Raw genomic sequence first — 15927 nt, forward strand, 5'->3', positions numbered from 1 at the left:
AATAAATAAATATGGTAATTAAATCTTGTTTTGCTTAAACCTAGTAAACGACAGCTCCCTGACAGTGAAACCAAAACATCTGGACGCCCCCGGTATAGTCATATATGCTGCTCATTCCATGTTAGCTGATGAAACATGGACTGAACTAAATAGTCAAAGTACAACTCTAATACATTTTTTCCTAAAGGTGATTTCTGTCATATTAGGTCGTTTTTAATGACACAAATATTGATTGACAGCTGTAAGTGATTTGTGATTTGTCAGGCCGGTGTATGGGCGGGACTTCGATATCACTTGGTGAGTCGGATTGTTAATTTACAAGATGGTGGCGCCCATGTCCAGGATGTTTTAACGTCATTTTTGTACAGTGGGAGAATGTGGATACACGTCGTCCATCTTTATATAGTCTATGGTTATAATTCAGAAGAAGGAGAAGATGGCAGCAGGACCAAAACCTCCCGTCACAAGGACAGTTTCTACCCCTCTGCCATCAGGCTCTGGAACACAGCTAAAGACTCTGAATGAAACTTATGGATCTACGACTCATATATGCGTTGCACCAACCGCTTGTGTTTATGTCTGCTTCCATGTAGGCACCGTCAAAGCAAGTCAAATTCCTTGTAATGCACATTATATTTGTACAAGTCTTAATTCTTCTGACAAGTTTGTTTTTTAATTATTCAGTGCTGTAAAAACAGGGTGAAACCTCATGATTGACAGCTGTAACTGATTTGTGATTCGTCAGGCTGGTGTATGGGCGGGACTTCGATATCGCTCGGTCAGTCGGATTGCTAAATAACAAGATGGTGGCGCTCATGTCCAGGATGTTTTAACATCATTTTTGTACACTGGGAGAATGTGGATACAGGTCGTCCATCTTTATATAGTCTATGGTTATAATTCAGAAAAAGGAGAAGATGGCAGCAACATTCAAGTTACTCAATTAATTCCTTTTCAAGTGAATAAGCAATCATCAATACATCCAGTTTGTCATACTTCCTCAACAATCTATGTAGAAGTATATCTATTATTATTATTATTATTATTCTATATTTCAACTAATGTACTTACATTTCTATGAAAAATGTGTTGCACAAATTTCATTTACTTAAAATGCTTGTGGTCATTGATGAAAAATAATTAAATAAGGAGAAATTCTCACATTCAACCAGAAAATTCATCAAAAATAACTTTGATCAAGATACACTGTACAGTAATTATACAAAAATAAAAATGTCATACCCTGGCTACAATAACAAATCGAATTAAGTTCAGTGATCATCTGCTGCAGTTTAAGATGTTCAATAATTGAATCAATGACCTTCATACTGTCCTGTACAGTTTAAACATACAATGAACGACTACTGTTAAACCAATAGATATACAGTTTATATTATGCACTTGCTGAATTTCTATTGTACAATAGCTATATTTATATCTTTATATTGGCAAAAGGATCCCCATAAAAAAGTACTACATTAAAACAAAAACCCTCATCTAACATTGCCAAATCCCGACACGTTCATTCTGTCAGTACATCTTCTTCACACAGAAAACCCCAGCAGTAAAAGTCCTCCGTGGGGCAGGGCCACTCCATCCTGGTACTCTCATGTTTTCATGGTGCAAATTGGAACAACAATGACCAGGATAACAGTGCAGGTAGCTGCTGCAATCAGTGCTCCGATCTTACACACCTTGGCCCTCCTGAACTCTGCCTGTTTCCTCTTGAGCAGTGAGTCATAGCCTGGTGTGTAGATATCCTCCATCCAGTACTCCAGGTTGTTGGGGTTGAGAGACTCCTGTGTCTGATGAAACCAACAGAGGCGACACTGTTAGTAAGAGCGTGCACACCTGAATATTGGTAATTATTATTAACATAATAATAGACTAGAATAGAATAGCTTCCTAGATTTACTGAGCTTCAAATGATTTCCAAAAGTATAGCGTGGGTCCACATTTGAACGTTTACTATTACCAATATTATTACAGATATACTGATTATACTTTATTTTACAGAGACCTCATAACAGACAACATTACCAAGGGGCTGCACTTAATGACCATAACAACAAACCGAAAATGCCAGATGCTCTGAACTCAAAGTAAATGATCCAGGGCTCCATACTAACCCGGACTGAACATTTTAGGGGTGCAACCAGATATTTCAGGGGCACACACGGTAAATCAATAATAGATGCAGGAATTACAATGTGCCGTTTCAAATTCAGTGTCACATTTTTATTGTGCAATTTTTGAAGAGTAAACATAGAAGGTAACTGACCACCATCACTGTCATGACAGAACAATGACGAACAAAAACGGCAAAATGCGGCACTGCTACATATGAACCGTATTTACACTGACTGATCAGATCAGTCTGTGTGTCACCTGCTGCCTCACTCACTGCGCTGGACGGAGAAATAAAGTCAATGAATCAGTTAAACACTGTTGATTTCTTCACATAGAGCTGACATGAAAACTATTTAGGTTTAGTACATTTCTGCTGTCTCTCAGCTCGTCACATACGGTCAGATCCCGACACTGTGACTATAACTTGTATCCTGATGTTAAAGAAGCTGCGGGAGTTCACGTGTTCCGTGTTTGTGTTACTGTGCTGACGGCACTATATATCCTCTTACACTGCTTACATATTGTTCCTGTCTTATCTGTCGGTCTGTTGCTGTTTAGCCTTTTACATATTGATATGGAGAGACATCTGGTCACGCATGTGCAACTAGATGTAAAATTCAGTTGCACACTCTCAAATGTGACCATTTGGTCGCAGTGTGGAGCCCTGTGATCTAAATATATGGGGATTTTAAACACCAAACAAAGAGCAGATGGTTAACTCTGACTGTGTGCTAATGAGAGGAAGCAGCAGGGGGTGAGAGGAGTCAATGTGACCGGCCCTGATAGACCCCTATTACAACCAAGGATAACATGCAGTATAATAGATTCTCTCACCCTGTCTTCATGTGTACACCAGCACTGTCGACACCACTAACCATGCTCTCTGTGCATTTTACATGGTGCACTTTAATGCACTGCACGGTTCATCCTGACTAGAAATCTAGTGGCTGATTTTTTGGGCTTTTATTCCCATTTTATTAGAGCAGCTGAAGAGAACCAGGAAAAGGGGGTAGAGAGAGGGGGTGACATGCAGCAAAGGGCCACAAGTCTGATTTGCACCTGATCTGCTGCCCAAGACTGAGCCTACCAGCTCTACCCAGCAAAGCTGCATGCCACCCCACCACTCATGTTCAACCACTTATACTGGGTCGGTCGCGGGGGTAGCAGCTCTAGCAGGGGACCTCAAACTTGGCTAAACTAGGGTTGTCAAAGAAATCGATACTCTGAAAATCTTCTTGTTTGCTACAACAGCTCTTTTCACCACAACGGTTGACTGTACTCACAGTGCAATAAAACCTTTGCAGGTAATGCTAACAACCTACTTTATTGGTACAACTGTTCAACAGGCATTTGTAGGACACAATATTTATATCTGCTCTGGCCACAGTCTCCCCACACGCTCAGTGCATTAGTCATTACTGAAACTAAAGCTGTCTGTATCTTACCCATTTGCTTAGTTTTTCCACGTCATTTAAAATGTAGTAAATTCAGCTGGCTGAGACAAACCAGCCCTCCATCTCTCAGCGGGACTTGCACATGGCTAATTAATATGCATGCCAATGAGGTCATCGTCAGCAGCTCTGGGTCTAACCTGTGAAAAGGCAGCAACAGGAAGTAACCTTATCCAGCAGGGAGCCGTGCGGTTGGTGTCATCACACTGGTTAGACCCATCATAGTGTTGCTACAGATGCAGTTATGTTTCTGACACTTTTGATTTATTCCAATAAACAAACTATCAAAGTGTACACTCTTCCTCAAACCAGATGAGTGTCTCAGTGAACTGAATTCAAATGTGAAGTATGTATAAGAAGTATTGTACAGTTGAGGATCAAATACAGTTTGAGCTACTGAATTTAATTTCATATTACATTCATTTAAGTTTATTGGAATTCAGTTCCAAAGTAATTGAACTAATTCTATTCAGATTAAGTTTTTTTCCAATGCAATTCATAGAATTAAGGAAAACATTTTGAGATTATGTAATTCAAATTCTGTTTTTTTTTTTTGTTGCAATTATTCAAGTTGAGCAATTCCGATGCAAATATAAATCAAGTTCAGCCTCTAAGGACACATATTTCTGCCCATAGAGAAGCCTCTCATAGTAAGCGCCAAAAAAAAGGAGGCAATAGGAATGCACCAAACACACAGTAAATGGTTTAAAATATCTACAAAGTTAGAGGACAGCTATGCTTGGTTCACTCCCCTGCATCCCTCTTGTGATTCTATTGGGAGTCCAGTACCTGCAGGTCCAGAGCTGTGAGATGCTTCCCCTTCCCTCCTGAGTTGCGTTTGTACTCCTCGATGGTCCAGGACGGTTGGCCGCGCTTGCCATTTGACTGGCTGGGGAGCCTCAGGTCTGTGTACAGGGGGCTGCATTTCACATGGGCCTTAATGGAGGGGGTGAAGAGGTGCGGTGCGAAAACCTGTTCACCCGGGTAAGAATCCTTTCGAGGTTTAGGGGGGCGGTGGGCTTGGGGGAGCTCGTACTGACGCTCTCGCTCTGCCTGGAAATAGAGAGAGGTGCAGAGAACAGAAAGGTCATCGGGGAAGTCCTTATGAGCCTGTGCTTTAGAAAAACAGTAAACACTTTATTTCAGATCAGCCAGGGCTTTTTTCTGAGCTATTAGAGACTTTTTTAAACGTTCAAACTCTAATCTGTAAGACAGGGCGCAAGGATGTATTACAGAGCAGATGGTTTAATTTAAAATGTTTAGTATCATAAGAACGTTGATGTCAGTGCCTTGGGAGAGAGAGCTGCTATGATGAAGATATGAAACGTGCAATAACACATCTAGCTTCAGACTCTATGGTAACTACTTTCTAGCTTCTACTGGAGGTTTCCAAAGAGGCCCCAGGTTTAAAGAGAAGCATGTGAACGATGACTAAACACATTAGAGAGAATCAGCCATCGCAGCAGGGCAGCGCAGCCCCTTGGGCTGGGTATGGTGGTTGCGACTTGCGGAGCGCCGTAGGTGGATGAATGAACACAGAGCCTAAGCTGCTTGCTCATGGAGCAAATGTAAGTGATGTGCAACTTACTTGATTTGCAAGTTATAGTCTGAACCAGGCGTCAGTCAGACCCAGACTCTGATGAGGAGTCCACTAGCAGACATATTTACTAATGAGTTAATAAGTTGATCACTTAAATGTTGCAGATGGTGAAATTGGAGCTCATTTTAATTGATTTTCATACTGAGTCATCTACTTTAAGTCAAGTACATTTTAGCTAGTAAAAGTAATATGTTTGTCTCCAAAATCAGGTAGAGTCTCGTAATAATAAAGTATTTATTAAGTACTAGTCAAGAACCTTAAATGTACTCAGACAGTAGGCTACTTGGTTATTCCATCACTTGGATTAACAGAGGCCTTGGATACAGTTCTGTTATGTCTGAAGTCTATAACAGCAATTTCCCTCATCTCACTAACGTTACAACAGACAGCTTCCAGACATTTCAGCAACGTTGCTTTTCACATGTTAGATTATGACCAGCTCTTATACGCTGCGCGCAATAAGGAACTTAGTCTTAGTCTTTTAGTATGACGTAGTAGTCTTTATAATGAACCAGACAATTATTTTATGGACAGTTGTCAACGCATTCAAATGATCTATAAGAGACTCGATGTTACTGTCAGCTAATGTTACATAACGTGCAAACACATCTCATACAGATGATTAATGTTACATATGCACTGTGGAAGCTTAAATACGTCCCACTAGCACCAATGTTGTAAAAATACAATGTAAGCTGTCCCTCCATACATCATTTGAAACTCAATTAGCGCTTATTAGTTTGAAAAAAAGTTTTATTCGTGATCAGTTAAATAAAACACAGATGCAGATAATGGGCAAAATGCCAAACATTGGCAAAATGCCAAACAATGGCCCTGATGATCGCCCTAATGCCAGCCGGCATAGCGGCCAGACCAGCTGATATTCTCAACACATCATCTTAAAGAGAGAGGCAGCCCTTGTATGTTGCATATTTAGGATAAGGCAGCCCACAAACTCTGGAGAGGAGTTTAATAGTGGATTTAACTGGTTATATCAACATGTGTTAAAGCTTTTCATTTAAAGGACTGTTCTAGTAAACAGCAGATGGTGTAATCCTGGTCATATCACCATTAAAGAACAGCTCTGTAGCCCGGATGTTGAACTGCTGGCTGTTGGACTCCGTCCTTACCATCTGCCTAGAGAGATCCTGCATGTCATCACCGTTGTTCTGTACATCCCTCCCTCTGCAAACCCGACATCTGCCTGCAGCATCATACACACCACCATCTCCAGACTCAACACCCCAGTGCCCTCATCATCATGCCAGGAGGCTTTAACCACGTCACCCTGGATCGAGTTCTGCCGACCCTCCAACAGTACGTAAGCTGTCCTACCAGAGAGGAGAGGACTCTGGACCGGATGTATGCTAACATTAAGGATACATTCATCTCCTCTTCTCTCCCCCCTCTGGGTAGGTCAGATCATAACGTGGTTCACCTCAAACCCTGCTATGTGCCTCTGGCGAAGAGGAAGCCTACGACCACAAGCACTGTGAGGAGGTGGTCTGAGGAGGCTTATGAGACACTGCAGGGCTGCTTTGAAGTGACTGACTGGCCTGCACGGGGAGGACATCGATGGGCTCACTGAGTGCATCACAGACTACATACATTTTTGCGTGGACTGCATTGTCCCAGCTTGGACTGTAACCTGCTAGCTAATAACAAACCTTGGATCACCAAGGACATTAAGGCCATCCTGAACGAAAAGAAGAGAGGATTCAGAGATGGCAACCGCGATGAGGTCAGGAAAGTGCAGGGGATTCTCAGACTTAAAATCAGGGAGGCTAAAGACAATTGTAGGAGAAAGCTGGAGAATAAACTCCAGCAAATCAACATGAGAGATGTGTGGAGTGATATCTGAACCATCGCCGGGTTCCAAAAGACTGGTAGGCCGGGGTTGGAGGACTGTGTGAACCAGGCCAATGAACTGAACCTATTTTTCAATAGGTGTGATACTGCGGCCCATCCCCCACATGACTCTGCTGCTGCCGGCCCCTCAACTAATGCCACTTTACCTCCCCCTACTCCTCCTCCTTACAGATCCTTTGTCTGCCCCTCACCACCTCACTTCACACCTACCTATTCCACCCCTCCCCCCTGCTCTACATCATGTCCTCCACAACCTGATGACCTCAGCCCTCCCCAACGGACACCTCTACAGTGTCCTTCATGCCTGACCTGGTGAGAAGACAGCTGACAAGACTCCACTCTGGCAAAGCTGCACGCCCCCATGGCGTATTTCCCAGGTTGCTTAAAGCCTGTGCCCCCCAGCTGTGTGGAGTCCTGATAGCCTACTCACACTGTCCTTTTGGCTGCGGCCAAAACCGTTTTTTCAGCTAAAGCCTAGTACCTTTAAGCAGTGTGAGTGGACCGTCCACGGCCCGCTTGAAAGAGGTGGGCTTTAGCGGAGCCGTTTGCACATGTACGAGCACGAGCGGCGCACGTGTACGAGCACGAGCACGAGCATGAGCACGAGCCCTACGGCAGTACCGTTATGTCCGCCTGTTCGGACATGTAAATAGAAGGACGGACCATGCGCGGACATTTAACAACAACAACAATGGCGGTGAAAGGTTCACGTTGGTGTGGTGCGGAGGTGGAGTGTTTACTGCAGATTTGGTCGGATGAAAATATTCAAAAACAGTCGACAAGACGCACAAAAACTCCGAGGTCTGTGGAAAGATTTGTAAACAAAGCCACACACACGCGATCAATGCGTGTGACGTGTTACGGCGTGATGGCGTATGGACAGCAAGAAGCATTGGCCGGCCCTGGCAGTGTGAGAACAAACGGGGCTGGGGCGCGAGGGGGAGAGGGAGGGGGGACAAGTACCCTAAAGTCCGGGTCTCGGTCCGGGAGGACAGTGTGAGTACGCTCTGAGTCAAGTCTTCAGCCTGAGCCTGCAACCCCAGAGAGTCTCTGTGCTGTGGAAGACGTCCTGCCTCGTGCCTGTGCCAAAGACGCCACGTCCCAGTGGCCCTCAGGACTACAGACCTGTGGCCCTGGTGTCCCACATCATGAAGACCATGGAGAGACTCGTCCTGGAGCAGCTAAGGCCGATGGTCAGGCGCTCACTGATCCACTACAGTTCTCTTACCCGCCCCGCCTGGGAGTTGAGGACTGCATCACCTATCTGCTGAACACAGTCTAGTGTCATCTGGACAAGCCTGCCAGCACTGTGAGAGTTATATAGAGCGTGCTCACACTGTCCTTCTGGCCGGGGGGCAAAACCGTTTTTTCAGCTAAAGTCTAGTACCTTTAAGCCATGTGAGTGCACCCGCTCCGCGCTCAACTGCGGCCAGCGGACCGTCCACGGCCCGCTTGAAAGAGGTGGGCTTTAGCGGAGCCGTTTGCACATGTACGAGCACGAGCGTGCGCACGTGTACGAGCACGAGCCCTACGGCAGTAGCGTTATGTCCGCCTGTTCGGACATGTAAATAGAAGGACGGACCATGCGCGGACATTTAACAACAACAACAATGGCGGTGAAAGGTTCAGGTTGGTGTGGGGCGGAGGTGGAGTGTTTACTGCAGATTTGGTGATGAAAATATTCAAAAACAGTCGACAAGACGCACAAAAACTCCGAGGTCTGTGGAAAGATTTGTAAACAAAGCCACACACACGCGATCAATGCGTGTGACGTGTTACGGCGTGATGGTGTATGGACAGCAAGAAGCATTGGCCGGCCCTGGAAGTGTGAGTACAAACGGGGCTTGGGCGCGGGGGGGAAAGGGAGGGGGGACAAGTACCCTAAAGTCCGGGTCGCGGACCGGGAGGACAGTGTGAGCACGCTCTTAATCTTGTCCAGAACCTGCAGCACAAAGTGTAAAAACACCCTGTATGCTCTCCCATCCCATTTGTTCCTTTTGACACCTCCATGATGTGATGTAGGCTACTGTATCTGTTCTATTTCATTATTCCATTTATTGAATCCATGCTTTATTTTCTACTTCTGTCAAATACTGTACGATTTAAAAGTTAATTCAAAAACAGTCTTCCTACCTCTTTGGCCTTGCGGTGTCTGTCCTTGCTGTCTCTGTCCTTGTCCCTGTTCTCGTCTCCAGGGTGGCAGGAGTAGGAGACTGTCCTCCAGTCCCGCGGAGAGTTAGTGACGCTGTTGACCTTTGACTCAGTGGCACCGTTCTCCTCGTTGAATGAGCTGGACACTTTCCTGGTAAACATGCTCTTCTTCAGAGCTTTCACTCTGAGGCTATCGCTGTTACTTTCATCTGAGCAGCACCACTCCCCTGAAGAGCCATTGTCTATTTTAACATTGTGACCGGTGGTGTTGCACTGGAAAACACAAGGTGAGAGGGTGGTGTCGGGATGTGGATGAGGGTAAGGCTGCAGCTTGTCAGGGGTGGCGTTGGCCCCAGATGCGGACGCTGTCTTCCCATGTCTCCCATTGGCCTCAGGCTCCTGGATCTTCTCGTCCAGCTTGTTGAGTTTGGAGAGTACCTGGGAGATCTCACTGCGCACCCCAGACAGAGACTCCAGCTTCTTCTCGATCTCACCAATCCTCATAACCAGCTTGCATACACTTGATTTGAGCTCATCGTCTGTGTTCTCCAGCGAATGGAAGAGGCGGTCCAGCTTGGACTTGGCTAGTTTTACCGTGTTGCGTTCAGGGGAGCTGTCGCCTTCAGACTTCAGCGTTACTTGAGACACAGACCCATTACTGTTGTAGCATGATGATTGGACAACGCCCAGAGAGTCACAAACACTCATATCATCCAGAAAACGAAAAATGTCACTTATGTCATCACTAACAACCTCAGCGTCCTCATCACAGTGGTTGAAGGTGTGCTTTTCTCTGTCACTGTACTTAGCTGGGTATTCCTTCACCTTTTTCTGCTCAGCCTGCTCTGTTTGAGTACCAACACTAGAGGAGCTGTCGCCTCGCTGAAAAGATGGACTGTTCATATTTTTATCTCTAAACCTTTTGGGTGCTTCTCTTTTCTCCAAACTCGCAGGCCCACTCACCATCAGTGCTACATCCTTGTTTTTCATTACACTTGATTTCTTCGCAAAGCCAGATGGAGAAGCTACTACCTTTTCCTTTGGGCTCTGAAAATGCTGCTCGTTGTCAGTGCTTATGATGGTGACATTGCGTTGGTGAGTTTCTTTAAGTGGTTTGCTGTTCAAAAACGACCTCCCAAAGTCTGGAGGCCCATCTTCTGTGTTGAGACTGAGGCTCTTCACCGGCCATGGCGGCTGTTTCCCTGCCTTGTAACTGCGCTTCTTGCTGCTGACGCACTCAGAGACGGTTGTTGGACCAAAGTACGTGGATGCCTGTAAGTCGTCCAGGCTCTCATGCTTCACCCTCCGTTTGTCCTGAAGAGGGGAGTTGAGTGTTGGCTCAAAGTAGGGGTTACTATAGGGCAGTTCAAAGCTGTGGTTGAAAAAGGTAGCAGGCTTGTGCAGCTCCCTCCTGTGGTAGCCATCAGCAGCCTTACTGCCCTTTTTGCCTTCAGTGGTGATCACCTACAAAGTATCCCAGACAAGGATTCATCTTTAGAAAACACGTTTGTTTGACAGTGTAATGTTAGTTAAAATAAATAAATATATAGAAAAACAAAATATCACAAATTATATTATATGTATATTTTAGAAACTTAATGCAAATGTCTACTAAACTGGTTGAAAACATTTATACATTATAAAAGGGAAGACAAGCTGTGTTCATGAGAACAATAAGACTTCCAAATGGACTGCTGATCTTCAGAATAAAAGGGGTGGGAGGGTAGTGTCAATATATAAGAAAAGGCAGAATTGTGCAGTTTGGCCTTTTATTTACACCAAAAAAGAAGGTTTTATCACTGAAAACTCCGGCCAAAGGATTCGTTTGCGTTTGTACAGGGTGAAACAGAGTTTTAGGCCCTGTTTAGACCAAGGCGATCTAGAAAGGAAACAAAAAAGTGGCATTGCGTTCTCACTTTTTATTCTGCGTTTAGACGAGTGTCTTTGGGGGAACTCTGCGTGCATACGGTGACACAAAAGTGTGTGAGATTCAATGTAGTGTAGCACGTCAGGTGTGTAGGCGGCGCTGTGAAGCACTGCCACACAACAGCACCCAGAGCTGGTGCATGCGTCGAAACTTCCTTCTCCTTCTCTCCCTAACAGCGGAGAAGCAGGACGCCGCACAGTGTGACAGGGATCTGCAGCATGGTCTGCAGCCTCCCACCCAGGACACTTGAATGTCCCACTGATGGAAACAGTCCCACATGTTTGTTGTTGTTTACCTGAACTCTGCACATGGATGTTACGAAACACGTACGTGATGTGAGCCAGCGTGAGCAGATCAGAGCACACTTTTGCGTTTGACCCTTTCACTTCCTGTTCATTTTTGAATCCTAGAGAAGAAAACATTGTTGAAATCTTCTCGTCTGACACAGTGAACACTGTTCTCTCATTTTGATCACTGTTTTTTGCTTTTGTTTCAAGTGTCTTGGTTATTTAAAAAAAACATGCTAGTACAGCAAATCAAAATATCAAATTCTGAACGATAAAAAATACAATTATAGTAAATATTAATAATTTGTTCTCTATTTTCGATCTCCAGTGTATTTAGTATTATAACACTAAATATGAGGCCATTCAGTTTAACGAGAACTTTTACATTTTATACTTTAAAGTTGTACTCCATAAGATTTGAGATATCTTGTTTCTAGCAGCCTCTTTGGTGGTAAGATGTAACTGCAGGTGAGCCTGTTCTTTCAGAGCCTCCATCTTGTCCCTTTCACGGTCACTATGTGTGTTGACAATTTTTAACTTTTTTTTTTGCTCTTCTGTACACTTTATTGAAACACATTCACTTCTTAACTTCCAGTCCGTCCCCTATATGTTCCCCTCTTAAATCCACAATAACACATGTTCCTATTTTACAAGCCTGACTCAAGTTGGAAGTACTGATTTCCAATTACAAGTCAACGCAGCATAACTGTTGACATAACAGCTGTCAGCAGCGTCCCTAACATGGTGGATTATTTACATCTAGCCCACGAATGTCTCCACAGACACAGATATTAGAATATTCAGCAAAAAGCAAAACAAGTGCTTTGATTAGTGGGTCACATGATCAATCACCATTGTTTTAACTCACTCTGTGATAGATAGGAACTTTAAAGACAATAAATAGATGGAAATCTTAGAGTACAACTTTAAGTACATTTTCATCACTAAAAATGTTTTTTTTTACAGAATGATAGTGGGACACTTCTATTCCGTATGACAGGGCCCTGTTTCAGACAGCAGGTTTAACAAAGTACAAGCTGGAAACTGAGCTTTCTGTTCCACAGCTGATCAGAGTTACTTCAATCAACTCTGAGTAGGTTGAGCCTGAAGTAAACAGCCATCATCAATGGAGCTCCGATGCTACAATTCACCATGGCGACAGGTAAATAAAAGGCCGAGCCTCCATTTTAATCCGGAGGATGTACAGATATTAATGCATGTATATGCAGACTGTGCACATTTACCTTTCAAAAAGGAGTCAGAGCAGGGATAAGGGGCAGTACGTTAACACAATATTGATTCATGCAGTGTTGTCCATTATTTAATTCATCATTTAAAAATGTAGTTGAAGATGTAAAATAATATATATATATATATATATATATATATATAATCACGATCCTGCTCTCTCATTATATTAACATATAATCTCCAATATTATAGGAATTACATTTCATCAGTGCACTCAACCACATCATGAGTGATAGAGATTGTTATTCATTGACCCTATGTGTCTAAAGCCTTATACTATTTTAATATTTTAACTCCCTTACTGTGATAATAACACGCAATGTGCCATAGACATTTCAGGGGAACTGCTCGAAGAAACTGAGGGCTGTCTGCAGAGTCACTGGGATATTAAACAAAAGGTCCTGCAGAGGTTTTTTTCAGAGTAGTACTGAAAATCTCAATGAGGGCAAAAACGTTGTACAAATGACCGACAGCGCATAGAAACGATAACTTTTGAAAGTCCTGAGGAACAAACTAATATCCGACCAGGTTTTGGTTCTGACGTTCACAAATCTCTGCTATTTATGAGCTGCAATATGGGCTTTGATACAGACTGAATGAATGAGGAAATTAAACAGAGTATCTGGCTCTGTAAGACAGAGTTTGTTAGTTTAGGAAACCTGCCAGTGAGCAGCTTAGGTTCACAGAGTCAGTAACCATGGTAACTGACCGAGAGTTTGACTTGTATTTCCTTCTGGAACCGAAAATCCAGAGTTTCCCTCATCTTAGGGTTAACTAACTCAGACTTTTCAGTAATCCTGCTTTACCACCTTACCATGGTGACCGACTCACAGATAAAGTTATTTTTAGATGGCACACTGCAGTTTGGAGAAGCAGGCAGGAGGACAGGCAGGGAAGCTAAGCATGGTACTGCTGTTGGCCTCACTTCTGAAAATCTGGGCTATCCTTTTTAAATGTAACTCTGGCAAAATCATCCCATGGTCTTTTTCGGCAGTTATATAATATCAGGGCTATTTAATTAATTTGGAATTGAGGCCGGTTGACAGAAATAATCCAAAATGAGGGGCTGGAAAAATGTAAGCGTCACATTAATTAACTACAGGAGTACTTATATTGTCTTTATTTCATCAATATAAATAGTAGCAATAGGCGTCAAAGTGCAACAGCACAACAGCTGACCAAAACAATAGTGATAGGCCGACTCAAAGCTACAAGCTTGTTAAAAACAATCCTTGTTAAATGAACAAACCTGTTAACCAGAGGTTTTCACTCAATTATTGGACTAAAGTAAAGTTTGAGGCTCTTCTCCTTTACTTAAGTATTTTATTTACATGCTCCTTTATTCTTCTGCTTCACTACAAATCAGTGGAAATATTCTACTTTTTACTGCACTACATTTATCTGATTATCTCAGTAACTAGTTACTTTACCAGGCTGACAAGTTCATATGAAACATTAGTTTATTCATCAAAAACTGGGCTCACAAAAATGAAAATAATGTAAATACAGAGTATTTTTTACAGTTCCCCAACAGAGTGGAGCTTAGTGAGCTGTTGCCAAGAGGATTCAGCACCCAAGAAGGGAGCGCATGGAGCTCCTGGAGTCTCCCAGGCTTCTACTCAAAGGGCCAGGTCCCTTGCGGGCCGGCTGTTAGCGAACAGTGATTAGCTCGGGGCAGCACGATGAAGGCATTCAGAGGACTTTTTTAACCACTAATGCTGCTGAAAATAACAGTAAACCTCTGCAGCAGCATGAGAAGAGTCCCTACACAGAAAACAAAGCACCAATGGGCTCCTTCCTTTGGGATTGACTTTGGTAATCCACTTGAATGGACTTTACTATGAGAGGAGCTGGTACAGGGGCCAGTAGGTAAGTCTTTAAAACACTCTTTTAATAAACTCTGGGTTCACGAACTACGTTGTTGGTGCTTTGTTGTGTGTAGGGACTCTTCTCATGCTGCTGCAGAGGTTTGGTGTTATTTTGAGCAGTATTAGTGGTTAAAAAAGACGTTTGAATGTGTTCACCTTAATGCCCCGAGCTAATCGCCTGGCTGTTAGTGACTCCCACGGGTCTCTCCGTTAATAGTTGTTACACGGAAAAAACTCTCTCGATGGCTTATTTGAGGTACGTAAGTTCTCAAAAGACAATGGGATGATTTTACGCCGGAACAAGACTTTAAGATCTACGGCCCCTAAAATAAAAACACCAACCTGTGGTGAGAAGGCCACACAGTTGCCGAAGTCCTCCTTAAAGGCATTCCTCTTCTGGATGCAGGAGTGAACAGAGAAGGGCTCTGGGTGGCCGATGTGCTGCAGGGACTCCTGGTCGGTGGTGGACTCGCTGTCGATGTCCATGGGAAAGTAGGTGCTCTGCATTTCACAGGGTGGAGAGTGCAGACTGCTGCTAGAGTACTGGGGCAGATGGTGCAGCTTGTCCAGAGAGACTGCTCTACATTTCAGGTCCTTGCTGACTCCCAGAAGGAAGTTGTTGCACTCAGATGGTTTAGGACAGGGAGCGGTGCCCTGTGCCACAGGGTGCTGCTGGGGGCAGTGATGGTGGTGTCCATCCCTGGGGTGGTCCATGTGCTCATAAGAACGCCCGCTGTCACAGTCCTGAAACGTATAGGTATCAGTGTCAGACCTGCACAGCTCCACAGACGGGTTCTTGTGGAACTTGGCTCTGTGCACGGGAAGCTTGTCTTTGGCTATGCCTCCGTTCATCTGGATCAAGTTGAACATGGTGACGATGTCAGCCGCCACCATGAGCTTCTTGGATTGCGGGTCCTCCATGGAGCAGCGCATCTTGTCCTTGAAGAGGGAGGCCGGGAAGGCGGGGTCCAGGCAGGCCGTGTGGAAGAGCAGGCTGCGGAGCTTGGCCAGCTGCACCAGGTCGAAGCGAGCACACAGGGACTTACACAGGTCCTGGTAGGACATGGTGTTGTGCTTGGTGTCCAGCTCATCCAGGATCCGGACCAGGAACAGCGAGTACTCTGGGAGGGGGTCCATGGCTGCTGGGTGGCAGGAGCAGACCTACAGAGTAGGTCCCAATGACGGAGAAGCTTGGCACCTGGAAAGAACACATCTATAGGTTCATACAATGCTGTTTTTTGCCTTAACCAGAGACAAATAAAGCGTTACACAACGATCCATGACAAAGAAGCAGAAGCAGAGCACATAGTTTGCTGATTTCATTACACTGAATTCAGACAGAGGACTATAATCGAGGTAAAGCAAAAAGAAAAGAAAGAAAATCCTCCTGCTC

General features: G+C 44.2%; 1 protein-coding gene across 1 annotated transcript; it reads right to left on the reverse strand.

The window, feature by feature from the left end:
* Positions 1–1607: 1607 nt before the first annotated feature.
* minar1 (membrane integral NOTCH2 associated receptor 1) lies at positions 1608–15683 on the reverse strand (the record flags this gene model as incomplete). The annotated part of the gene is made up of 4 exons (XM_083915828.1): positions 14877–15683; positions 9184–10665; positions 4371–4634; positions 1608–1805 (listed from the first exon to the last, which is right to left on the reverse strand). The coding sequence occupies exons 1-4, from the start codon at positions 15669–15671 to the stop codon at positions 1608–1610; spliced, it is 2739 nt and encodes a 912-aa protein (XP_083771954.1). The 5' UTR covers positions 15672–15683.
* Positions 15684–15927: the final 244 nt, after the last annotated feature.

This window comes from Echiichthys vipera, assembly GCF_963691815.1.
Source record: "Echiichthys vipera genome assembly, chromosome: 1".
Taxonomy (NCBI): Eukaryota; Metazoa; Chordata; class Actinopteri; order Perciformes; family Trachinidae; genus Echiichthys; species Echiichthys vipera.